The 25,716-nt window shown below is 46.5% G+C and overlaps 2 protein-coding genes across 4 annotated transcripts in view; one reads left to right on the forward strand and one right to left on the reverse strand.

Moving 5' to 3' along the window:
• Positions 1 to 1,207: 1,207 nt before the first annotated feature.
• Positions 1,208 to 5,923, forward strand: sco2 (synthesis of cytochrome C oxidase 2). Of its 2 annotated transcripts, none has more exons than XM_070896611.1 (2): positions 1,208 to 1,245; positions 3,117 to 5,923. In XM_070896611.1, exon 2 carries the CDS (start codon positions 3,127 to 3,129, stop codon positions 4,297 to 4,299), a length of 1,173 nt encoding a protein of 390 aa, XP_070752712.1. In that variant the 5' UTR covers positions 1,208 to 1,245; positions 3,117 to 3,126; the 3' UTR covers positions 4,300 to 5,923. The 2 variants fall into 2 exon arrangements, with proteins under 2 accessions (XP_070752712.1, XP_070752713.1); XM_070896612.1 differs by lacking the exon at positions 1,208 to 1,245 and adding an exon at positions 1,355 to 1,372.
• Positions 5,924 to 10,064: 4,141 nt separating this feature from the next.
• ncaph2 (non-SMC condensin II complex, subunit H2) overlaps positions 10,065 to 25,716 on the reverse strand; it is a 40,753-nt gene continuing 25,101 nt past the window's right edge. For both annotated transcript variants that reach the window (XM_070897290.1, XM_070897291.1), the window contains 7 exons: positions 25,501 to 25,571; positions 23,197 to 23,314; positions 17,328 to 17,396; positions 17,138 to 17,193; positions 16,225 to 16,326; positions 12,399 to 12,548; positions 10,065 to 11,282 (listed from right to left, as the gene is read on the reverse strand). In XM_070897290.1, coding sequence (XP_070753391.1) covers positions 11,142 to 11,282; positions 12,399 to 12,548; positions 16,225 to 16,326; positions 17,138 to 17,193; positions 17,328 to 17,396; positions 23,197 to 23,314; positions 25,501 to 25,571 — 707 coding nt within the window. In that variant the 3' untranslated portion in view covers positions 10,065 to 11,141. The remainder of the gene's footprint in view (positions 11,283 to 12,398; positions 12,549 to 16,224; positions 16,327 to 17,137; positions 17,194 to 17,327; positions 17,397 to 23,196; positions 23,315 to 25,500; positions 25,572 to 25,716) is intronic.

Genomic DNA, 25,716 nt, shown 5'->3' on the forward strand with positions numbered 1-25,716 from the left:
AAAGCAGGTTTTCAGCACGCAATGCGCATGCGCTGAAAACCGGCTTTTCCGATCTGTCAGGTTTCTGGCTTGACAGAGCGCACGCAACTCAGGGTGAAAGACATTCCCACGGCTGAGATTGGGTTATTTGCCCATCTCTTATCCTGCGAATGTCCTTACAACTCTTATGCTGGTAAAAGCAGGCGCATAACCTACTTTTACCAGCCTAAGAGTTTTAAAACATACAAAAATATTAAAAAATACAATTTTAAAAACACATTTTAGTCGTTAAAACCCTGCCCACTAAGGTAAAGTTTATTTTAAACCACAATTAAAACTTTTTTTAAAAATCAGCAAATTTTTTTTTCAAAAACATTGCTATCAACTTTAATTTCTATAATGTATTTATGTGGTGTTTTAAAAAAAAATTATGTCGTGTTTGGGGGTGTTTCTCATTCATAGTAATAGGAGTTTCGGACTTACGAAACTCCAAGACTGAATGAGAAAATACTTTACCGTGATTGGGTATCCAGGCCCACGTGACTCCTACGGATGTCCCAACATGAACGGATTCCGTTGTGCAAGAAGAGGAGGCCTCAGGACCGGGATCTCTGGTGGGCACAGCAAGAAAAGGTAGGTGCGAATCTTTTTAGCCATTTTCTGGCGAGTGCCCACAGGACCGGGATTTCAGGGCCATTGTCTTATCTCAGTAATCGGTTGGTGACGGCCGAATGCGCTTCCTGTTCTGGAGTAAAGGTCGTGGAATATGGTTTCTGTCGGGGAGCAAAGGTCAGTGCGGTGTCGGGTCATGATTTCTGTACCAAATCTCAGTATTTTGAAGATTTGTCGATTAATTTGTGAGACAGTGAGGTTGGCATTACTGTGTTCAGGGTGAGGATGGTTTGGGGTGAGGGGGGAGTTCACGTTGAGGGAGGGTCAGGGTGAGGGGGTTGAGAGATGGGTTTGAAGGTGGGGGTTAGAACGTAAGAATTAGGAGCAGGAGCAGGAGCAGGCCATTCGGTCTGTCGAGCCTGCTCCGCCATTCAATAAGATCATGGCTGAACTTCGACCTCAACTCAACTTTCCTGCACTATCCCCATATTCCTTGATTCCCTTAATATCCAGGGGGTGGAGGTTGAGGATAGGGGTTGAGGGTCATTCTCTCCTTTCCCGTTCTGACCTCTTGCATCCGGGTCTGTTCGTCTCTCACTCCGCGCATGCGCGACAAGAAGCATTCTGGGACCTGCAGTTCAGTGTTTCTGCCGGGTAATGAACCGCGGGGGAGGGGAGAGAGAGGGGAGAGGGGGAGTGAGAAACCGCGGGGCGCCGGGGCAGAGAGAGGGATGGAGGGAGAGCGCGGGGCCCGGTGATCGAGGAGCGGAGAGGCTCGCGGGTAGATGGTGGATTGAGGCCCGGGATCGGGGAGTGAAACAGAAAGAGGACATGGGGGGGGGGTCAGAGACCGGGGATGGAGGCCGGAGAGTGGATGTTACTGAGTGTGTCAGTGGGGTATTTCTCTATTGTGTTACTGAGTGTGTCAGTGGGGTATTTCCCCAGTGTGTTACTGAGTGTGTCAGTGGGGTATTTCCACAGTGTGTTACTGAGTGTGTCAGTGGGGTATTTCCCCAGTGTGTTACTGAGTGTGTCAGTGGGGTATTTCTCTATTGTGTTACTGAGTGTGTCAGTGGGGTATTTCTCTATTGTGTTACTGAGTGTGTCAGTGGGGTATTTCTCTATTGTGTTACTGAGTGTGTCAGGGGGTATTCCCCCAGTGTGTTACTGAGTGTGTCAGTGGGGTATTTCCCCAGTGTGTTACTGAGTGTGTCAGTGGGGTATTTCTCTATTGTGTTACTGAGTGTGTCAGTGGGGTATTTCCCCAGTGTGTTACTGAGTGTGTCAGGGGGTATTTACCCAGTGTGTTACTGAGTGTGTCAGTGGGGTATTTCCCCAGTGTGTTACTGAGTGTGTCAGTGGGGTATTTCTCTATTGTGTTACTGAGTGTGTCAGTGGGGTATTTCCTCAGTGCGTTACTGAGTGTGTCAGTGGGGTATTTCTCTATTGTGTTACTGAGTGTGTCAGTGGGGTATTTCCCCAGTGTGTTACTGAGTGTGTCAGGGGGGTATTTCCACAGTGTGTTACTGAGTGTGTCAGTGGGGTATTTCCCCAGTGTGTTACTGAGTGTGTCAGTGGGGTATTTCCCCAGTTTGTTACTGAGTGTGTCAGTGGGGTATTTCCCCAGTGTGTTACTGAGTGTGTCAGTGGGGTATTTCCCCAGTGTGTTACTGAGTGTGTCAGTGGGGTATTTCCCCAGTGCGTTACTGAGTGTGTCAGTGGGGTATTTCTCTATTGTGTTACTGAGTGTGTCAGTGGGGTATTTCCCCAGTGTGTTACTGAGTGTGTCAGTGGGGTATTTCTCTATTGTGTTACTGAGTGTGTCAGTGGGGTATTTCTCTATTGTGTTACTGAGTGTGTCAGTGGGGTATTCCCCCAGTGTGTTACTGAGTGTGTCAGTGGGGTATTTCCCCAGTGTGTTACTGAGTGTGTCAGTGGGGTATTTCCCCAGTGTGTTACTGAGTGTGTCAGTTTGGTATTTCTCTATTGTGTTACTGAGTGTGTCAGTGGGGTATTTCCCCAGTGTGTTACTGAGTGTGTCAGGGGGGTATTTCCCCAGTGTGTTACTGAGTGTGTCAGTGGGGTATTTCCCCAGTGTGTTACTGAGTGTGTCAGTGGGGTATTTCCCCAGTGTGTTACTGAGTGTGTCAGTGGGGTATTTCCCCAGTGTGTTACTGAGTGTGTCAGTGAGGTATTTCCCCAGTGTGTTACTGAGTGTGTCAGTGGGGTATTTCCCCAGTGTGTTACTGAGTGTGTCAGTGGGGTATTTCCCCAGTGCGTTACTGAGTGTGTCAGTGGGGTATTTCTCTATTGTGTTACTGAGTGTGTCAGGGGGTATTTACCCAGTGTGTTACTGAGTGTGTCAGTGGGGTATTTCCCCAGTGTGTTACTGAGTGTGTCAGTGGGGTATTTCCCCAGTGTGTTACTGAGTGTGTCAGGGGGGTATTTCCCCAGTGTGTTACTGAGTGTGTCAGGGGGTATTTCTCTATTGTGTTACTGAGTGTGACATGCGCTTTTTTTTCCAGGTGTGCTGGAATGTTTGTGAGGTCGAGGGTCCACATTTCATGTGGGCAGGTACTGCTCTGTGGTAGCTTCCTGAAGCCAACAGCCTGTTGGAGTGAGGGTGTGAGCAGAGGTGGCGGAGCGGCCCTGAGACATATCAGCTGCTTGAGTAACAGGCACCTCAGAGCGAAAGCTCACAGGCTCAGTGCAAGAAAGGGATGGCATTTGCAGTCTGGGTCTGTATTGACTGAATGTAACCAAGAGGTGTTGGACCACATGGGCACTACCCCATTATATTGTTCCACTGGAGCTCATGTGAATGGTCCATTGGAAAGTGTGCAATTAGTTCCTCTGATAATCCCTGAAGCAACAAGTCAGTACATGAGAAAGAAGTTGCAGTTCCAAGCCGAGGGAAGGCTATTGAGGACCCACAGTTTGCTCAGCATCTGCCATCCAGCTCCCAGAATTGTGTGTGTTACTCCAGGCAGTTTAACCCTCTTGACCCACAGACTGTTCTCGCAATCCTCCTCAGACAGAAGCTCCGGGAGATCTGCTGGGAGCCCACAAATAAGCCTGTGGACCAAGTTCATGGTGACGTGCCTCTTCGGGGCTGTAATAATGGGATTGTGGTTCTACGTCCACTTGGAGAAAGAGCAGCAGGAGAAGGTGCGACGACAGGAGCAGCTGAAGAAGTTGGCACTGGGTCAAGGCGACTTCAACCTACTGGATCACACTGGAAGATCCAGAGCCAAGAGGGACTTCTTTGGCCAGTGGGTGCTGCTGTATTTCGGGTTCACCCACTGCCCCGACATCTGCCCCGACGAGCTGGACAAGATATCCAGCGTGGTGCAGATGTTGGACAAAGACCGAGCGCTAGCTCCAGTCCAACCCATCTTCATCACGGTCGATCCAGAGAGAGACGGGGTGGAGGAGATGGCGAGGTACATCAAGGACTTCCATTCTCGCATGATAGGGCTGACTGGGACTCCAGAACAGATCAAGGAGCTGGGGAAGGCGTTCCGCGTGTATTACAGCGCCGGTCCCAAGGACGAAGACAATGACTACATTGTGGACCACACCATCATCATCTATCTCCTCAACCCAGACGGGCTTTTCACCGATTACTACAACAGGAACAAAAGTGACCAGGAAATCGCTGAGAGTATCCGCAGCCATATGAAAACCTATGTTCAACTCTTCAGTTGATGAGTAATGGGAGGTTATTGGAGAATGTTTGTCAATTACTGGAATGGAATTTGTTAAAGGATACTTCCGCCCCCCCCCCCCCAACCAAACATGCTTCAGGACCTTTGTCCCGACCCGCGCACACAACCTAATGCTCTCACTCGGCCAAACCACACCCCAAACTGCATCAAACGGGAGGGTTTGGCGGTAACCACGTGTTACCAGATTTGCTTTAGCTGGTGGGATGGAATATCATTCTGTATGTATGTGATGATTAATGATCCTTCAATCAATGCTTGTAATAAATCTGGATATTGACTTGCAGTTCAGTGCTTGATTGGTTCAGCAACCGACGTGTGAACGCCAGTCACTGCTGCTTGCATATTGTTACACGAGTGAGTGGGGGTGAGTACCCCCCTAATAAATTCCACTCTAATCTCATGGAATGGGCCTATGCTAAAGTAGAATATTAATCTCAACCTACTTCAGCCCCACAGCCCCCCAAGATGTCTGCATTCATCAAATTCTGCCCTTTTGAGCATCCGTGATTATAATCACTCAACCATCGGTGGCCGTGCCTTCAGCTGCCTAGGCCCCAAGCTCTGGAATTCCCTCTCTAAATATCTCCGCCTCAGTTTTCTCCTTTTAAAACGCTTCTTAAAACCTACCTCTGACCAAGTCTGCCATTATTTCTTCTTGTGTGGCTCGGTGTCATTTATTTTTGTCTTAAAACACTCCTGTGAAGCGCCTTGGGCCGTTTTACTACGTTAAAGGTGCTATATAAATACAAGTTGTTGTTGTACTTTAACCTCCAAGAACAAGTAGACACCAAGTAGTTAACACATTCGCTGGGCGAGTGTTTCCAAGTGTCGGAATGATTGTTTATTCATTTAAATCGATGCTGGAGTAGATGGGCTTGTCTGGCTCTGGGGAGAGGTCAGTTCAGTCCTGCTCTGTGACTCCTGTGCTAATGCTAGTTTGTTAATCATGTGAACGGGTCATTACAACACACTCCTTATATCTACCCAACAGGGATACAGTGCACTCAATGGGCCCTGAGAGTTGAAGTGGTAAATAGTTCACGGCTCCTGTACGGAACAGACTTTTAAAAACAGGCAGCTTATTGGTCAGACAGGGATTTGTTGAGTCAAAGCTTCAGTGCATACAGGAACCAATCACAATTACTGACTGTGTACAGCAAAAAGATGGGCGGTCTCGACCCAATCGGCAGAAGATGTAATTTTCCCAGTGTTTTAACATGAAATCACTGGTCGCTGAATGTGAAGAACCAGGAGTGGAGCAGGCCTGTGGCACCCAGCACAGATATACAATCCAAGGCTGTAATTTGTCACCCAGCTCTCCTTCACGCCTTTGGAGCCCTGGATTCGAAATGGAACAATTCCCCAAGGTAGTGTGATGCACGATTTATGCAGATTTGAGTGCGTTCCCTAAGGGACGGGATGTCCAGGTATTCCAACACTCTCCACATCTTGTCACTTCAAAAAGAAAGTTATTTTAATAAATCGCAATAGAACCCTGAATGTAACAAATCCAACATTATCAATGTGAACTTGACCAGACCAGTGTGTGACACATTTATATAATGGTTGTTTTCATCCAGACTCTGTACACAGAATAAACTGAGATATGAAATAACGTGAAGTAAAATGGTGAATTATGTAAAAGTTCAAGGTTGAGGCAACATTGCTATTGCCAGGTGTGTGGTGGCAGAGAGTTCCCACCAGATCCTCGTTGGAATTGGGTGTACTGTTTAAAGCAAATATTGGGCCTGCGTTCAAATGGTGCTGTATTTCTAAACTCTGACCCACCTGTCGTGCTGCATCTCGCTGCTGAAATTTCCAAACGAAACCAAGTTATCATAGTTATAAAATCAGAAATGACAGCACAGAAGGGCATCATCCAGCCCCTCACTTCAACCAGAGCCATCAACTCCAATCCCTCTCTCCTGCCCCTTCCCCACATTCTTTTATAGTTTTTCAAATACTTATCCAACTGGAGTATCATGTTCAATTCTGGGCAACATACTTCAGGCAGGTATCAAGGCCTTGGAGAGGGCGCACAGAAGATTTACTAGAATGGTACCAGGGATGAGGGACTTCAATTCTGTGGAGACTGGAAAAGCTAGTGTTCTCCTTAGAGCAGAGAAGGTTAAGAGGAGATCTGATACTGGTGTTCATAAATAAAGAGAAATTGTATCCGGTGGAAAGGTTAAACGGCAAAAGAGCCAACATGAGAATGTTTTTAATGCAGCGAGGTATGATCTGGAATGCACTGTCGAAAAGGGTGGCGAAAGCAGATTCAACAGTAACATTCAAAAGGGAATTGGATAAATGCTTAAAAATGAAACGTTTGCAGGGCTATGGTGAAAGAGCAGGGGAGTGGGACGAATTGGATAGCTCTTACAAAGAGCGGGCACAGGTACAAGAGGCCAAATTACCTCATTCTGTGCTGTATCATTCTGCGATTGTCAATGACCCTTGTTACTGACTCACAAACCAATAGAAATCGTTGTAAACGCTTCCAGTTCGGAAAGCCTCTGATTAGATCCCTTTCCCCTTGAACTTTTATGATGCAGTGAAATAACAATTTTCTCACGCATGATATAATTCTTCTGAATTTTCAGTCCCCGTTCCCTGGCTCGAATTCCGTTTCTATAATGGGGCACAGAAGCTATGCAATACTCCAGCTGTGGCCTTACCCACGTCCAAACTCAATAACACCATATTTTTATATTTTAATTCATTCACAGGATGTGGGCATCACTGGCAGGGCCAGCATTTATTGCCCTTGAGAAGGTGGTGGTGAGGCACCTTTCTTGAACCACTGCAGTGTGGTGAAGGTACTCTGTGCTGTTAGGGAGGGACTTGAAAGGGAACTCTGAGGTGGTGGTGTTCCCATGTGCCTGCTGCCCTTGGCCTAGGTGGTAGAGGGCACAGGTTTGAGAGGTGCTGTCGAAGAAGCCTTGGCGAGTTGCTGCAGTGCATCTTATAGATGGTGCACATTGTAGGCACGGCACATTGGTGGTGGAGGGAGTGAATGTTTAAGGTGGGGGATGGGCTGCTTTATCCCAGATGGAGTTGATCGTGAGTGTTTAAGGTGGCACTTATCCAGGCAAGTGGAGAGTATTCCATCACACTCCTGACTTGTGCCTTGTAGGTGGTGAACTGGATGTCGTCATCAGGACCCAAATCGCCATTTGGTGAGTGGACAGGAACATCGGCGGAGCCCTGGTACAGTAGAGGAGCAGGAAGGCCGTGGCGGACTTGCGACAAGTGATTGGGGTGGAGGAGTGACGAGAGGGATAGTGGCTGAGATTTGGTGGGTGATCGTGACAGAGGTTTGGTGTGATGGGAGATCGTGGCGGAGGTGTGGTGAAGGAGCGGTGAATGAGGGTATGGGGCCCAGAAGAGCAGAGGGGCCAGCGCACACTGTGATGTGTGTGCTCACTAGGTCGTGCAGCAGAGCAGGTCTCCAGTCGTCCTGGTTAATTAACCCTTGCCACTAGACAAAGGCCTAGCTTTGTCAAGCCCGTGTGGTGGCTGGCGTGCAATGGTCACCACACGTTAAAAAAAATCCACGCACCGGCATCTTCCACCCCCTCAATTGGAGTTCAGGACTGGAACATCGGGTCCTTCTTTAAAACATCTGTGACCTTGGGGTCACCCTCGTTCGAGGAGGAGGAGGAGGACGACAACGACGAGGACGCTTTTGGAAGTCAAGAGCCGAGTCATTCACTGCAGAATGCCCAGCGTATGTGACTGGTCCTGTTAAGTTTCAATGGTGACCCCCAGGATGTTGATGGTGGGAGTTTCAACAATGGTAAGATGGTTAAGACTCTAGACCATGCAAACAAACATCCCCACTTATGATCGAGGGAAGGTCATTGATGAAACAGCTGAAGATGGTTGGGCCTAGGACATTGCTTTTAGGACTCCTGCAGCAGTGTAGTGGGGCTGAGATAATTGACCAACAACCACCTTCCTTTGTGCAAGGTATGACTCCTAATGAAGCAGTTTTCTACTTTCGTTAGATGCCAGTGTTGCAGCTTGGCTAGAGGCACAGCTCTTACTGGAGCACAAGTCTTAAGCATTACAACTGTGATGTTGTCGTGGCCTATAGCCTTTGTCTTATCCAGTGCGCTCAGCCAAATTGGATGAAGACTGGCATCTGTGATGGTGGGGACATCAGGAGGAGGCCATGCTGGATCATCCACTCAGCACTTCTGGCTGAAGATAGTTACGAACACTTCAGTTTTGTCTTTTGCACTCACATGCTGGACTCCACCATCATTTAATTGTCCACCACCATTCACGACTAGATGTGGCAGGACTGCAGAGCATTGATCTGATCCATTGGTTGCGGGATTGCCCAGCTCTGTCTAAGGCATGCCGCTTCTGCTGTTTAGCATGCATGTAGTCCTGTGTTGTAGCTTCACCAGGTTGGCACCTCTTTCTTTGGCACACCTGATGTTGTTCCTGTCATGCTCTTCTACATTCTTCTTTCAACCAGGGTTGGTCACCTGGTTTGATGGTAATGGTAGAGTGAGGGATATGCCAGGCCATGAGGTTACAGGTTGTGGTGGTACACAATTCATCTGCTGTTGGATGCCCAGTTTTGAGCTGATCCCCTTTCTATAAAACCCAGAATCCCTTTTGCCTTTTTATTGGCCCTATCCAGCTGCACTTTCACCGTTAACAATATCATTTCCGTTAATAATCTGTGTCCCTCTCACTTATCAATCTCTGTATCCACACGCAGTTAATGATCTCTGTATCCTCACTTTAGGGATAGGCCTGAACTAATGAGCTGAAGGCATGAGTTCAAATTCCACCACAGCAGCTGGGGAATTTAAATTCAGTTAATGAAATAAAAACCCATCTGGTTCACTGATGCCCTTTAGGGAAAGAAATCTGCCAATCTTACCTGGTCTGGCCTATATGGGACTCCAACCCCACAGGGTTGACTCTTAACTGCCCTCTGAAACGGCCTAGTAAACTACTCAGCTGTACAAGGTAGACCACCACCACCTTCTCAAGGGCAATAAATGCTGGCCTTGACAGCAACACCCACATCCCAAAAATGAATTTAAAAAACTCACCCATCTCTATATCCACTCAGTCGATCGCTCCGTCTCTCCGCTCCATTAAGAGTTTTGCTCCTTTTGCCCCAGGGTGCGTTGCTCCATAATGCTCTTCAGCGTCACTTACCCTCAGTGTCATCCCATGACCCCCTACTGCAGTGATAGTTCATCAATAATGGATAAATCAGCGACACCTCTCCTTCATTTTAATACATTTTATTTGAGCAGTACAGCTCAGCTAGAGTGTGAAAGGACTCGAGCTGAGGAAGATGCAGCCTTGTTTGCTGCCCTGGAAGTGTAGGTCACTGACACTGCACCAGAGGGCAAAAGGTTCACTCGCACTTCATCAGAGGGAGAAAGGTTTACTGACAGACACTGGACCAGAGGGAGAAAGGTTTACTGGCACTGCACCAGTAGGGAAAACAAGTTCCTTTTATTTTGGATATGTGTCTTTATTTATTTTAACATTTCCACTTCCACACCCCCAACTCCCAGCTGTTATTTTCTGGGCCAGGAACTCTGTGGCTCCTCCGTCAGAGACTCAATCAGTGTGTGTGACTGATTAGTGTCAGCAAAATATTCTATCCTGTACACAGTATCCAGCAGGAATTCCCTGGACAGTGGCCCATTTTCCCAGATCTTCCAATCCCAAATTGATTATAAAAAGTTTCAAACACAGACAGTGCGAGTGAATTGCAAGTTTATTGCAGTCCTTATACAGAAATATATGTTTGTACATTTAAAAATCCTGCACTTTATACGAATACGAGTGTGTACTTAATGGCACACAGCACCATTCCTGGCCATCCTAGTGAACCCCGCACAGCACCATTCAGACCATCCGAGTGATCCCCAACACATGGCACACTGGCTCCCATCCTTCCAGTCAACAGTTGAGCCTGGGAAGAGGTCTCGAAAGATAATTACAAATCATTTTTTCTATACACAAAATTGAAGATTTTTTTTTTTAAAAAAGGCTGGAGTGAAGGAAATATTCACCAACAACTCTGCCCCCAAATCAAATGCAACAGACAAGCTCCTCACTTTACAAAGTTACACCAGTCATCAGGTTAGAACTTGTTTGAAGAGATTCCCAAATCTGATAACCTCTCAACAAGTAGAGCAAGTGTCAGCTTGGCTCACTTGGAAACATTTTTGCCTCAATCAAAAGATAGTGGGTTGAAGCCCCACTCCATAACGTGAGCATGTGATCCAGGCCGACACTCCAGGAGACAAATCCAAACACACCACTTCCATCAGCAATCCAAAGTTCACCTGCTTCATCCACTGGGTGGAAGGTAATTTTATCAAAAGGCTAAAAATCTGCACTCAGGACAAAGTTAAAAGCAACTGGAGATTGTTAATGGAACCGGTTTGTACATAAACACTGTACAGGGAGCAGCCAAGTGAATTGTACCCCACCCTGTGCCAAAACACACACGTTATATAAAGACAGTCTGGGACAGGAACTGCACAGAACACAGCAGAATATATAACCATAAATAGGAAGAATCCAGAGTAATTCAAATCAGATTCCAGGAATTGTATTTTTGGGAGGTGGGGGCAGTGAAAAGTAGAAGTTCCACCAAAACGTGACGATCTCGGCAACATACACATTACTGGTCAATGCCTGGGACACTTGCTACTATGCAGCAAGCAGGCATAGATGCAGCCCTCTCCAAGTATGGCCATGGGTGATGGGTGGGAGGTCGAGTTTGCAATTCCAGAGCTGTGAAAGCTGAGTGAAGGTCTGAGAGTGTTCTCATTTACTGGATATGGATGGAGCCATGTACATCCGGAACCGATCGTGAGCTCTTACTTTGCTCAACAGGGTGAGTTCCATCGTGTCGACCGATTCGTACAGCCCGTCTTTCTGCCATAACTCCACAGTGTAGTCATTGGCCTGTGGAGGAAAAGGAACAGATCTCACTGTCAGCAGGTGAGCAAATAATCCCAACCCGGCAGCTAAATTCCACCACTGACTCAGTGCAGGACAGCCAGAGTCGGCACCGAAGTAGCAACAGTTGGAGAGAGACTGCTTGGTCTGTGGGGGCAGCACTGAATATACTGTTCACTCGCTCTGTACAGGTGCACACCTGAAGTGCCCACAAGCAGGAGTTACCACAGGTGATCTCAACCCTCCACAGCAGTCCAGCGACTATCAATGTTTTCAGCAGAGGGAAGAAAATGGGCAAATTATGAGCGTACTGAAGCAAAAAATAACCCATCCCAGTAATGGAGCATAACAAGGGGCTGATCTATCCCATCCCACAGCAGTAATGAGATGATTGACAGGCAAACTCCCTGATCATCTTCAAAAAGTGGGGTAGTACTGAGAGGGCGCTGATGAGGTGGAGGGGCAGTACTGAGGGGGTGCTGCACTGCCTGAGGGGCAGTACTGAAGGAGTGCTGTACTGCCTGAGGGGCAGTACTGAAGGAGTGCTGCACTGCCTGAGGGGCAGTACTGAAGGAGTGCTGCACTGCCTGAGGGGCAGTACTGAACCATCACAAGCTCTAAACTTACCCTCAGCACTGCCCCTCAGGCAGTGCAGCACCCCTTCAGCACTGCCCCTCCAGCTCATCTGCGCCCTCTCAGTACTGCCCCTCAGGCAGTGCTGCACTCGAACCTCTGACTCGAAGGCAGGAGTGTTACCAGCGAGCAAAGCTGGCATGGAGCTGGTCTCTCAAGGGAACCAATAAAATACTTGTACAGAGTGACGACTAATCCAGCCGCTCAGTGCCACGATTCACCTGAAATGTCACTCATGGGAGATTCCATTTCGAACCAGTGCCGATTCACAACATGTTTCTCAATCTTTGTTCACAGAATTATCTGAACCATTTACTACAGCTGGGTCTGTACCCCACATCTGTCTGATTTATGAGGTGTTCTCTGTTCCCCAGCACGGAGTTTCCTTTCAAACACTACATTAACACTGGAGGATGTTATTGTGCTGGTGGCTGTTTGAAGTCCCTGGGCTCTTGTCTGATCCCATTACCCCTTGGCAAGCACACTCACCAGCTGTAGTGTGGCCAGCATATATCGACACACCTCGAACGACTCCTTCCCCGCCACAATGCTCGCAAACGAACGCCTCTGTCTGACGTAGTCAAACGCATTCATAATTCTATCCCCATAATCGTGGATGTCGAAGGCAGCTCGCTCCTCCTGCAGGAAATTAAACATCATGGGCACGTTGTAGTTGGTCAGAATGTGGAAAGGAAGGGCAGTCAGAGTAGAATCATACAGCACAGGCCATTCAGCCCATTGTGCCCGTGCCGGCTCTGTGAAAGAGCTATCCTATTAGTCCCATTCCCCAGGAATATTTTCCCTTCAAGTATTTATCCAATTCGCTTTAGAAAGTTATAATTGAATCTGCTCCCACCATCATTTCAGGTAGTGCATTCTAGATTGTAACAATTTGCTGTGTAAAAACAATTCTCATCTGTCCCCTGACTTTGACAATGATCTTAAATCTGTTTTTTCTGCGTAGAGAATTACAGAGAATATAACAGCACAGAAACAGGCCATTCTTCCCAAGCAGTCCATCCCGGCATTTATGCTCCACTAAAGTCTTCTCCCATTCTTCCTCATCTAACTATCAGCATAACCCTCGATTCGCTTCTCCCTCATATGCTTATCTAGCTTCCCCTTAAATACATCTATACTATTCGCCTCAACCATTCCCTGTGGTAGCAAGTTCCACATTCTCACCACTGTCGGAATTCAGAAGAAACTTATTTACCCAATTTGATTTCTTTGTGGCTATCTTATATCAACACCCTCTAGTTTTGCTTCTCCCACAAGTGCAAACACAGTCTACTCTATAAACCTTTCATAATTTTAAAGACTGCTATTAGAACAGCCCTCAGCCTTTTCTTTTCAAGAGGAATAGAGACCCAGCCTGTTCATCCTTTCCTGATGGGTATAACCTCGCAGTTCTGGTCTCATCCTTGAGAGCACCCTCTCCAGAGTCTCTATATATCCAGAACTGTACGCAGTACTCCAAGTGTGGTCTAACCAAGGTTCGATATAGATTTCACATAACTTCTCTACTTTTCAATTCTATCACTCTACAAATAAACCCTAGTGCTTGGTTTGCTTTAGATATGGCCTTCTTGACTGGCGTCACAGCTTTGTGACGCGTGTATTTGTACATCCTGATCCCCTTGCACCTCTAGCATTTGGATTCTTATTTTCCAAGTAATATGTGACCTAATTTTTCTGTCCAAAATGTAATACTTACACTATGTTGAAATTAATTTGCCAATTATATGCCCATTCTTCAAGTTTTTTAAAATTTCATGCATGGGATGTGGGCGACACTGGAAAGGCCAGCATTTATTGCCCATCCCTAATTACTTTTGAGAAGGTGGTAGTGAACCGCCTTCTTGAACCGCTGCAGTCCGTGTGGTGAAGGTACTCCCCCAGTGCTGTTGGGTAGAGAGTTCCATGTTTTTGACTCAGCGACGATGAAGGAATTATGATATACTTCCAAGTCAGCATGGAGTGCCACTTGAAGGTGATGGTGCTCCCATGTACCTGCTACCCTTGTCCTTCTAGATGGTAGAGGTCACGGGTTTGGGAGATGCTGTCAAAGTTTATTAATGTCTTCTTGTAATTTGTTGCGGACCTACTCAGTATTGCGCATCATTCCCCCACCCCAAACTTTAGAATGATTTAAATGGTCAATCTATCCCAGCATCCTTTCGCTTAGGTTTTTAGTGTTATAGCAATAGTGGAGGAAAGGGAAAATCTTAATCTTGTCTCTATTTATGACAACAGTAAGTTTGGAAATGCAAAGGCAGAGAATGATAAATACCCAGAGTAAGAAAATGCTCATACCCTGATTTGCGACTAGTTGCCAAGATACCACATGCCATAGTAAAAGATAAAGATTTGGCCAATGCAAATAACAGTATAAAAAAAATACAAAGCTTGTAGAACAAAGGCAAAGGCAGAAAAGACTAAAAATGTGGCCACAGCTAAACGTGCAACTACATATTACATAGGCACCAGCCAAGATTGTATTGAAGAAGAAGAATAGAACCGGTTTCCTCTCCCAAGGAAGAGAGTTCTCGGGGTGGTTAAGAGCCACGGAGATGGCCTGGAGCAAGTGGCTCCATGCCTGGGAAGCGGAGCTGTGTGGCTCTGTTGGCAGGGGTCGGCGTGCTCTCAGGGCGAGTCGGAAGCCCACAGCCACGCAGGCAGCCTAGAGAGCCCAAAAGTAATTACGTCTCCATTATCATTATTATCTTAAGTTTTCTTATATTATGGTCACTGTTGCCTAGATGTTCCCCAACTTATACTTCTCTTATCTGCTCTGGTTCATTACCCATTACTAGATCCAGTAGCAAATTGTCCCTTGTTGGGCTTCTTACATACTGGGTTAGAAAGGAGTCCTACACTCTATGGGGGAACTCCAATCCCTCATCTGCTTTACTTGCCTCTTTTGGCCAATTAATTTCAGGGTAGTCCATGAATATCATTATGTTTTTTGTACTCATTTCCCTAATTTGTTTGCATATTTCTTCTGCCACCTCTTTTCCACTATTAGGTGGTCTGTAGACCACCCTCATTAGTGTGATTGATCCTTTATTATATTTTATCTCTATCCACATGGATTCCATTTGTCTTACTGATAGCTGCCTCACTTTTATCTACTATCATCGTTATCTCTAATAAGTACAGCTGCTCCACCTCCCCTTTTCCTCCCCTCTATCTTTTCTAAATAGGTTATGCCCGGCAATATTTAATTCCCAATCCTGATTTTTCTGTAGCCATGTCAAGGTGGGCTCATAGTTCCAGTCTAATCCCTACTATATCTGGTTCCTCACAACGTAGCATTGCCTCCAGTTCCTGTTTTATTATGCATTGCTGTACAGACAGTTTAACTCATTTTTAATAGCAATTCCTCTCACTTTATTTTTAACCATCTTATTACACTCCTGTTCTATAAACTCTCTTTATTCCCTAACTATCTATGTCCTCCTTTAGTTTAATTTGTCCTATGCTCTACTGTTTAGTTTATATTTGGGAATGTTTCATTTCATCCCTCACCCCATCTTACTAGTTACCGATCCCCCCGCCCCCCCGCCAGCCAGCCCTTCGAAGAACTGCCACAATGGAAAAGAGAACAAGGTTTCAGAGCAGAGAACCTACAGCAATAACCTACAGAACCTACAGAAATCAGAAATAAAAGCTGAAAATGCTGCAAACACACAGCAGCAGCAGACTGAAGGAGGGCTCATAGCATTTCTGATGGGTCAGACTGGAACTAAGTAATCTCCCATCATAAGAACATACTAAGAAATAGAAGCAGGGGTAGGCCATTTGGCCCCTTGAGCCTGCTCCGCCATTCAATAGATCATAGCTGATCTGATCATGGACGATCTGATCATGGACTCTACTCCACTTCCCTGCCTGCTCCCCATAACCCTCGACTCCCTTAAATCATGTCTATCTCCACCTTAAATATATTCACCGACCCAGCCTCCACAGCTCTCTGGGGTAGAGAATTCCAAAGATTCACGACCCTCAGAAGTTCCTTCTTATTTCAGTTTTAAATGGATGACCCCTTATTCTGAAACTATGGCCCCCTAGTTCTAGATTCCCCCATGAGGGGAAACATCCTCTCTGCATGTACCCTGTCAAGCCCCCTCAGAATCTTTTAAGTTTCAATAAGATCACCTCTCATCCTTCTAAACTCCAGTGTGTATCAGCCCAATCTGCTCAACCTTTCTTCATAAGACAACCCCTTTGTCTTGGGAATCAACCTTGTGAATCATCGCCACAACCCCCAGAATATTTCTCACTGCATTAGGCCCAAGCGAATCACTCTAACCTGTACTTCCAGTCTTGGGCCAATCTTCTCCTCCCAGTCTCTCACACGGATTGATAGCGCCGTCTCCTGGGCGTACTGCTGGGAGTTAGCGATAAACAGCTCCTGGAATACAAGAATGGGTCAATGTTGGAACAGCTTAATCCAGCAATCAGCGCGCTAGGTGGAACTGCCATGTATCCAGGATCGGAGTGTACAACGCGAGGCCCAGCTTTATATACAAGAGCACGCAAGCAAACTGCAACAGCAAAAGCAACCGTGTACTCCAGACATTATTCCCCTTGCATAGAAGGCATAGTAAGGGCTGTATTACCCCTGTACTCCCAATAACATTGTTCTCCCTGTAGACTGCACATAGCAAGGGGCATATTTACTGTTGTATTCCCAACACTGCCCTTGTACATTACAGTAGGAGTATATTATCCCTTGACTCCCAATGACACTGTTCCCCCTGTAGAGTAGAGTAAGGAGACTTTAATTGGCTGTTAAAGTGGCCTTGCAAGCCACTCAATCGTACCAAACTGCTACAATGAATTTCAGTTTGTTGGGGGGCGGCGTTGGGCCTGGTCAGCGATGCCCTCATCCCAAGAATAAATTTTAAAATGTTTAGCTACTGGATCTATCCTGTGCATCACTGCTGGAACCCATTGCTTGCTGAAGATTCCAGCTCTCTCCATAAAGCTCAGGTCTCTCAATCACTAGTCAGGGCTTCCTGGATTAGAACTTGTGGCTCCATCGACACACGATCATACAACGTGCATTGTTCAGAACCCCGACCGGACTGCCCTCAAAACAGTTGGACTGATTTAGGCTGGGACATAGATTTTAAATACAGCTAGATATTTAACTATTCCCGTATAGTGACTGAAGAAAAGGATGCTAAAACAAGACATATGTTTCATTAATATTTACACACCACATTCCGTCTGACAAGCTCCTCATAACTCACGCATTCAGCTTCTCCAACAGGATCTGCAATTACAGATGGAAAATCTAATTACGGACAGAGAAACAGCGGGGAGTGGGTGGAACCGGAGTCACCCATAGTTAGAGGAGATGGGGGAGAGGAAGGTTACCCAGATTAATGGGTGGTGGGAAGAAGTTACCTAGATTTGGGGGAAAGTGGTTGTCCTGAGCTGCTACAGCCTCTTGATCCAAATCGATGTCATAATCATCTAAAATAAAAGAATTACAAGTTAGAAATGTCAAGTTTCATCACCTGTTTGCAATGTTTTACTCGGCAACACTAGTTTCACGTGTCAGGGTTGGTGAACCCGATCCTCACTCACACAACCCGTGCTCTCCTCTGGATCCATAACGTGGGAACAGAATCAATGAACCTGACTTGGACTCGAAAATTGCCAATGAGATTAATTCCACAAGCAGCAGCTCCCAAACACAGCTCTCGAGCACAAGACTGCAGCCAGAATTACACAACTGGAACTTTTACTAATCACCATTCACGTCTCAGCCTTGCTTTTGTAACTCAACACATCCACATCCTCCCAATGACTGCCTCATCTAATGCAAGCACCAATTCTCACAGGGATCAGCGCAGCACGATTTTTAGCTGCTTTTTAGCCTCTCACAGATCACATGGTTTTGGGTGGTTTAAAGTGTATATATTGTGATAAACAGGCTGGATAGACTAAATAGTCTTTACCTGTCCGATTGTTCATATGACCACCGGTGATTGGACCGTGACCAGGAGCAGGGGCAATGATTGTTCTCTCTCCTGTCTTGCCCAAGGTCGATCTGCCTAAACTGCAGATCCAAATAAGATCAGGTGAGTCAACATATACCTGGAATCACTCCTGGATTATTCAACTCTGGACATCACAGCGATGAACTAGACCAATCAGAATAGTCGGCTCCACATCTATAAGGGAAGTGATTAGTCAGTCCCGGGTCCTGGACATCCAGTGTCAGAGGTGCTTCAGTGGAAGCTGTGGCCAATTACAGCCAGAGAGAGAGCTTAACATTTCTAACTCCCCAGTTTTTTTTTTGTAATCGAGATGGCTAAAGAAGAATCCCATCTGTTCCAGTTCAGGGCGCTACCTACCACTAACCAGCAATAACCACCATTAACCAACGGTAACAGGAGAGCGTTCCTGACTTTCGCTTTCTTCCCACGCTGCAGTTAATTAGTATTTTCAGTTCCAGCGAGTCACAGATTTTCACCCGGCCCTTGGCAGATTATTGAAGTTCTGTTTCTGCTGCCTATCTGAGGCAGAGTGGGGGAGGAAATTAATCCCACCTCCTACACAAATAAATTATGTAAATGAGACAAATGGTGAACATCAAAATATGGAAATGAATGCTCTGAAACCCCATGTGTAGGCTGCATGTCACACTGAATAATATTAACAAGTAATAGGCAATCGGAGGATTACTGCAGAATATCAGGCCGAACAGGACCAATAGGTATTGTTCTAGGCACTGTCCTTACACATTTGCCGATCTGATCCCAGTCTCACTTTCACAGACACACACACACAGCTGATCGCACACACACACACACAGCTGATCTCACACACACACACACAGCTGATCTCACACACACACAGCTGATATCACACACACACACACAAGCTGATCACACACACACAAGCTGATCACACACACACACACAAGCTGATCACACACACACACACAAGCTGATCACACACACACACACAAGCTGATCACACACACACACACAAGCTGATCACACACACACACACAAGCTGATCACACAGGCTGATCACACACACACACACACACAGGCTGATCACACACACACATACACACAGGCTGATCACACACACACATACACACAGGCTGATCACACACACACAGGCTGATCACACACACACACACACAGGCTGACCACACACACACACACACAGGCTGACCACACACACACACACAGGCTGACCACACACACACACACAGGCTGACCACACACACACACACAGGCTGATCACACACACACACACACACACACAGGCTGATCACACACACACACACACACAGGCTGACCACACTCACACACAGGCTGATCACACTCACACACAGGCTGATCACAGTCATAAGGTACTATGATTGAGAGGCCATATGGCCTACTCCTGCTCCTATTTTTTATGTTATTAAACACAGGACATTCATTCATTGTTGAAATGCTTTGTTAGTGACAGCACTCTCTGAATATTAATGTGTGTGGCAGAGACCTGCTGTGAAAGGCAACAGATACATTGCGGACACCTCCTCCCCCACACACCAGTAGAGCACAGAGTGCATGACCCCTTCACACTCAGTAACATCAAGACCAGGGAATATTATCCTTTTATTCGGGATAACACTCTCCCCAAATTCAGTACGGTATATTAACCCTTCACACGAGGAGGGATTCTGTAAATTGGGCATGTCCTCTCACTGGAAAAGAGATGGTTTAGAGATTATATGATTGCTGCTTTTAGGATTCTAAAAAAGGGACTAGATAATGTCGACCATGTTTCACCCTGTCCAGGGCAATAGAACGAGAGCGACCTGCACTTAAACTGGGGTAAATTCAAAACTAATCTGTGAAAAATAACATTTCAGCGAGTGGTCAATCTGTAGAACAGGCTCCCAAGGGAGACAGTGGAAGCAGTTAGTACTGATTAATTCAAATGCAAATTAGATAGATTTCTTTCAGACGGTAACATTGTGGGGTGCAGTAGATGAGTAATTTGAGACACGACATGTGGTGAGCAAAGCGTGCTGGGAAGGAACAGGTGACTTTGGACCTGTGCTTTTCTTCATCTCATTTCTGGGCCTGTTCTAGACTAGTTAATAGAGACTGATTGCTATAATTGGTCAACAACTCCATTATCATCGTATCTTGTGACTACCAGGATGGTAGATGAACTCCTCCCCCCCCCCCCCCCCAACCCCAACCGCCGTCTAAAAATTCCAGTTCCTGTGTACATCCTGATCTCCACACGCTGGAGACGAGGAGGGCGGGCGGGTGGCAGATGCAGTTTAATATTGAAAATGTGAAATACATTTTGGAAGCAACAAGAACTACACCTAAAATGGTGAGATTTCAAATGGAGCAGAGTAGAGCGGTCTTGGCGTGCAGATACACAGGTCATTAAAGGGGTCAGCGCAGTGAGATCAGGCCATTTAAAGGGAAATGGAATCCGTGGTTTGGTGCTTGGAGGCGGAATTTCAGGACGAAAAAAGGTCCACCTTCTACCATCCTGGTAGTCACATGATACGACGATATTGGGGTTGTTGACAAATCAGGGCAATCAATTATTCTACAACAGACCCAGACATGAGGCAGGGAGGTGATGTTAAACTTGTAACAGACCGTGGCGAGGCTACAGTTGGCGTATTGGGTAGTTTTGGGGACTCGGTTGCAGAAACGATATAAAAGCAATGGGAAAGGTGCAGACTCGGCTTTTTATCCAGCAGATTATGACGAGTTGTGCAATGCTGCACGAGATAGTAATGAGAGAACACAAATTGAAGAGAATTACAAAAAAAAAAATTAAAGGAAGTTAAGTAAAAATTCTTCTCAGACAGTGGTTCACATGTGGAATTCCTTGCCAGTCCATAATGCTGTTAAAAAGGAATGAGATAATTTCTTGAAAAAGTAGAATGTTAAAAACGTAGAGGGAGCACGGGGATAGAGGGCCGAATGGCTGGTTTCTGTACTGGAACATCGAGAGATTCTATCTGGCCAAATCAGTGGATTACAAGTTTTGCATCAACTGCCCAGAGCTGGTCTGACTCTCCGTTCACATACCGCATCGGGTTCTGGTCATCAAGGTACAAGATAATAAAGCCAAAGAGTGGGTCCATCGACTGATCCCTGGGAGCAGAGCTCAGAGTTATGGGGAAAGACCAGAAACACAGCTTTTTCAGCCCCGAAGAGAGAGAGAGAGAGAAAGTGGGACAGGGCCTCAGCAAGGTACAAGTGGTGGTAAATGGTGCACTTGTGCCAGTGGACTGGGGTACACACCCCAACACCCTAATTTGGGGAAATTGATGGGATTGAAGGTCGATAAATCCCCAGGGCCTGATGGACTGCATCCCAGAGTACTTAAGGAGGTGGCCTTGGAAATAGCGGATGCATTGACAGTCATTTTCCAACATTCCATTGACTCTGGATCAGTTCCTATGGAGTGGAGGGTAGCCAATGTAACCCCACTTTTTAAAAAAGGAGGGAGAGAGAAAACAGGGAATTATAGACCGGTCAGCCTGACATCAGTAGTGGGTAAAATGATGGAATCAATTATTAAGGATGTCATAGCAGCGCATTTGGAAAGAGGTGACATGATAGGTCCAAGTCAGCATGGATTTGTGAAAGGGAAATCATGTTTGACAAATCTTCTGGAATTTTTTGAGGATGTTTCCAGTAGAGTGGACAAGGGAGAACCAGTTGATGTGGTATATTTGGACCTTCAGAAGGCTTTCGACAAGGTCCCACACAAGAAATTAATGTGCAAAGTTAAAGCACATGGGATTGGGGGTAGTGTGCTGACATGGATTGAGAACTGGTTGTCAGACAGGAAGCAAAGAGTAGGAGTAAATGGGTACTTTTCAGAATGGCAGGCAGTGACTAGTGGGGTACTGCAAGTTTCTGTGCTGGGGCCCCAGCTGTTTACACTGTACATTAATGATTTAGACGAGGGGATTAAATGTAGTATCTCCAAATTTGCGGATGACACTAAGTTGGGTGGCAGTGTGAGCTGCGAGGAGGATTCTATGAGGCTGCAGAGTGACTTGGATAGGTTAGGTGAGTGGGCAAATGCATGGCAGATGAAGTATAATGTGGATAAATGTAAGGTTATCAACTTTGGTGGTAAAAACAGACAGAATATTATCTGAATGGTGACAGATTAGGAAAAGGGGAGGTGCAACGAGACCTGGGTGTCATGGTACATCAGTCATTGAAGGTTGGCATGCAGGTACAGCAGGCAGTTAAGAAAGCAAATGGCATGTTGGCCTTCAAAGCGAGGGGATTTGAGTACAGGGGCAGGGAGGTGTTGCTACAGTTGTACAGGACCTTGGTGAGGCCACACCTGGAGTATTGTGTACAGTTTTGGTCTCCTAACTTGAGGAAGGACATTCTTGCTATTGAGGGAGTGCAGCGAAGGTTCACCAGACTGATTCCCGGGATGGCGGGACTGACCTATCAAGAAAGACTGGATCAACTGGGCTTGTATTCACTGGAGTTCAGAAGAATGAGCAGGGACCTCATAGAAACGTTTAAAATTCTGATGGGTTCAGACAGGTTAGATGCAGGAAGAATATTCCCAATGTTGGGGAAGTCCAGAACCAGGGGTCACAGTCTAAGGATAAGGGGTAAGCCATTTAGGACCGAGATGAGGAGAAACCTCTTCACCCAGAGTGGTGAACCTGTGGAATTCTCTACCACAGAAAGTTGTTGAGGCCAATTCACTAAATATATTCAAAAAGGAGTTAGATGAAGTCCTTACTACTAGGGGGATCAAGGGGTATGGCGAGAAAGCAGGAATGGGGTACTGAAGTTGCATGTTCAGCCATGAACTCATTGAATGGCGGTGTCGGCTAGAAGGGCCGAATGGCCTACTCCTGCACCTATTTTCTATGTTTCTATGTAACACATACCCCATTACCATTCATTCCGTAAAGCTACTGAAACCCACCTGTCCAGGCTGATCCTGTTTAAACAGCAGCCAATGCCACCATTCCAACCAGCAGAATGCAAGTCCAGCACCTGCCCCAAGCACAGAGCCCCATCCCAAGTGAACACCTAGCAGCGGAGTACCAGAGATACGGAGACTGTGAGAAAGGGGGAGCAGTGCCAGAGTCCAGGAGTGATCCAGGAGTCGAGAGATGCGAGACTGACGCCCATGGACTTGGGTCGCAGGAGTTGCTGCATTTGTCGCAGGAGGGGAACCAGCTCCGGGGGCTCAATGTGGCAAGGTTTATAAATGTATGAAATCCCTTCTCTTTCATTACCTTCCACTCCATCGCAATCCAGATGGTCTTCAGCTCGCTCCTGCAAGTCGTTCAATTCTTCTTCCACATTTCCTGCTTCAGTCTCCAACTCCTCGATTACCCGCCCACGCAGAGCAATCTGCGGAGGAAAGACTTCATTAACATAATCATATATACAAAACAGCAGGAGCGCTGACACAAACCAGAATACATCAGCGAGCACAAGTCACGGTGCAGCGCAGCACTTGAATCAGACTCCACATTCACCAAGTACCCTTCAGACCCTCGGTGTACAAACCACCTCGCCTGGCCATTTACATCCCACAAATCACTGTTGCCCGCCAATGTTACATTTAAGTTGCACGGCCGCGCAGCGCGCCAACTCTCACGCAACCGGCTCACCGACTTTCAAATAGGAAAAACCGTACGTGACAAACTTTGAAAGGGGCCGCGCAGCCCCCCCCAAAAACTAAACGGGAACATTGTTCCCCACTCTCTACTTTATCCCGTCCCAAAGCCGACACCTCCCCACACACAGCTCATTCTCAGATCCGTGGGTTGAGGACAAGTTTCACCTCCCGGTCTCTCTTGCACGCACACAGATTTGGGCAGGTCATATCTTCCACAATACAGTCAGAATTCACTATTGCTTCACTTAGAATAGAATCAGAATTTATAGCACAGGAGGCCATTCTGCCAGTCGTGCCTGTGCTGCACCGGTCATGATTCTATACACCTCAATAAGGTGTTTCCCTCTCTCTCTCTCCTCTCCTCTCCTCTCCTCTCCTCTCCTCTCCTCTCCTCTCCTCTCCTCTCCTCTCCTCTCCTCTCCTCTCCTCTCCTCTCCTCTCCTCTCCTCTCCTCTCCTCTCCTCTCCCCCCACCGCCCCTGGCCCAGCTTCCTCTGTTGCAAAGGAAAAAAACCCAGCCTTTCCAATCTTTCCTCACAACTAAAATTTTCCAGTCCTGGCAACATCCTCGGAAATCTCCTCTGTACCCTCTCTAGTTCAATCACATCTTCCCTGTAATGTGGTGACCAGAACTGCACGCAGTACTCCAGCTGTGGCCTAACTAGTGTTTTATACTGTTCTTGTATTCTCTGCCTTGGCTAATAACGGAAAATATCCCATAAGCCTTCTTAATCACCTTATCTACCTGTCCTCATACCTTCAGGAAATCTGTGAACATGCACTCCAAGGTCGGTTTGTTGCTCTACACTTCAGTGTTTTACCATTTATTGTGTATTCCTTGACTGGTTAGCCCTCCCCAAATGCATTACCTCACACTTCTCTGGATTGAATTCCATTTACCACTTTTCTGCCCTCCTGACCAGTCCAATGAAATCTTCCTGCAGTCTACAGCTTTCTTCCTCACCAACGACCACACGGCCAATTCCTGAATCACCTGCAAACTTTTTAATCATGCCCCCTACATTGAAGTCCAAATCATTGCTATATAAAAAAAAAAGACTTGGATTTATATAGCACCTGTCATAACCACCGGACATCCCGAAGCACTTCACAGCCCATGAAGTACCTTTGGAGTGTAGTCACTGTTGTAATGTGGAAAAGGTAGCAGCCAATTTGAGCACAAGCAATCTCCCACAAACAGCAATGTGAAAATGATCAGACAATCTGTTTTCCGTTATGTTGATTGAGGGATAAATATTGGCCGGGATACCAGGGATAACTCCACTATTCTTCTTCAAAATAGTGCTGTGGGACCTTTTGAGAAAGCAGACGGGGCCTCGGTTTAACGTCTCATCTGAAAGGCGCCACCTCTGACATTGCAGTGCCAGTCTAGATTTATATGCTCAAGTTCCTGGAATGGGACTTGAACCCACAACCTTCTGACTCCGAGGCAAGCGTGCTACCTACTGAACCACAGCTGACACTCCATGTACCACAAAAAGCCAGGGGCCTAGTACTGAGCCCTACAGAACCCCACTGGAAACAGCCTTCCATTCATAAATGTTCAGTCTCAAAAACCCCGTAGTAAATCATTGTGTATTAACCAACTGTATGAAAACCTAGCTTCACCCTTCATTCTCCCAGTGATAATCCTCAATCCCTTGTTACTGATTCACTGATCAGTGGTCATCCTCAATCTGTGCCAGATAAATCAGCGCAGACCAGTGATTAACCCAAGAATTCTGGCTATACGACTCGCTCCCACCTTGACCCTGTGGAGGAACTCTCAGTTCATAATCTACATTTCTACACACATTGTTTTTGATGAGTTGATCTCCACACTGCCCAGGGAGCTTCACATAATCAGCTGGCCTTTCCCTCCTGACACTAACACACAGCTCTCCCCAAACACTCACCGTCCTTTGCTGATGTTTCCTTTGTGCCCGGAGTCTCTCCTTCATGTGGTGCCAGTACAGAACCTCCATATCTGCGAAGCAAAGAGACCATTTTAAAAATCAGTCAGTAACACACGACACAAGCCAAACTCACCAGGCTCCACCCACAATAAAACCAGTTAGTTACTTGGAGGTCCAACTTCACAATGAGCCCCCGTTTACAGAGCCCTCTCGCCA

Source organism: Pristiophorus japonicus, chromosome 13, assembly GCF_044704955.1.
Source record: "Pristiophorus japonicus isolate sPriJap1 chromosome 13, sPriJap1.hap1, whole genome shotgun sequence".
Lineage (NCBI taxonomy): Eukaryota > Metazoa > Chordata > Chondrichthyes > Pristiophoridae > Pristiophorus > Pristiophorus japonicus.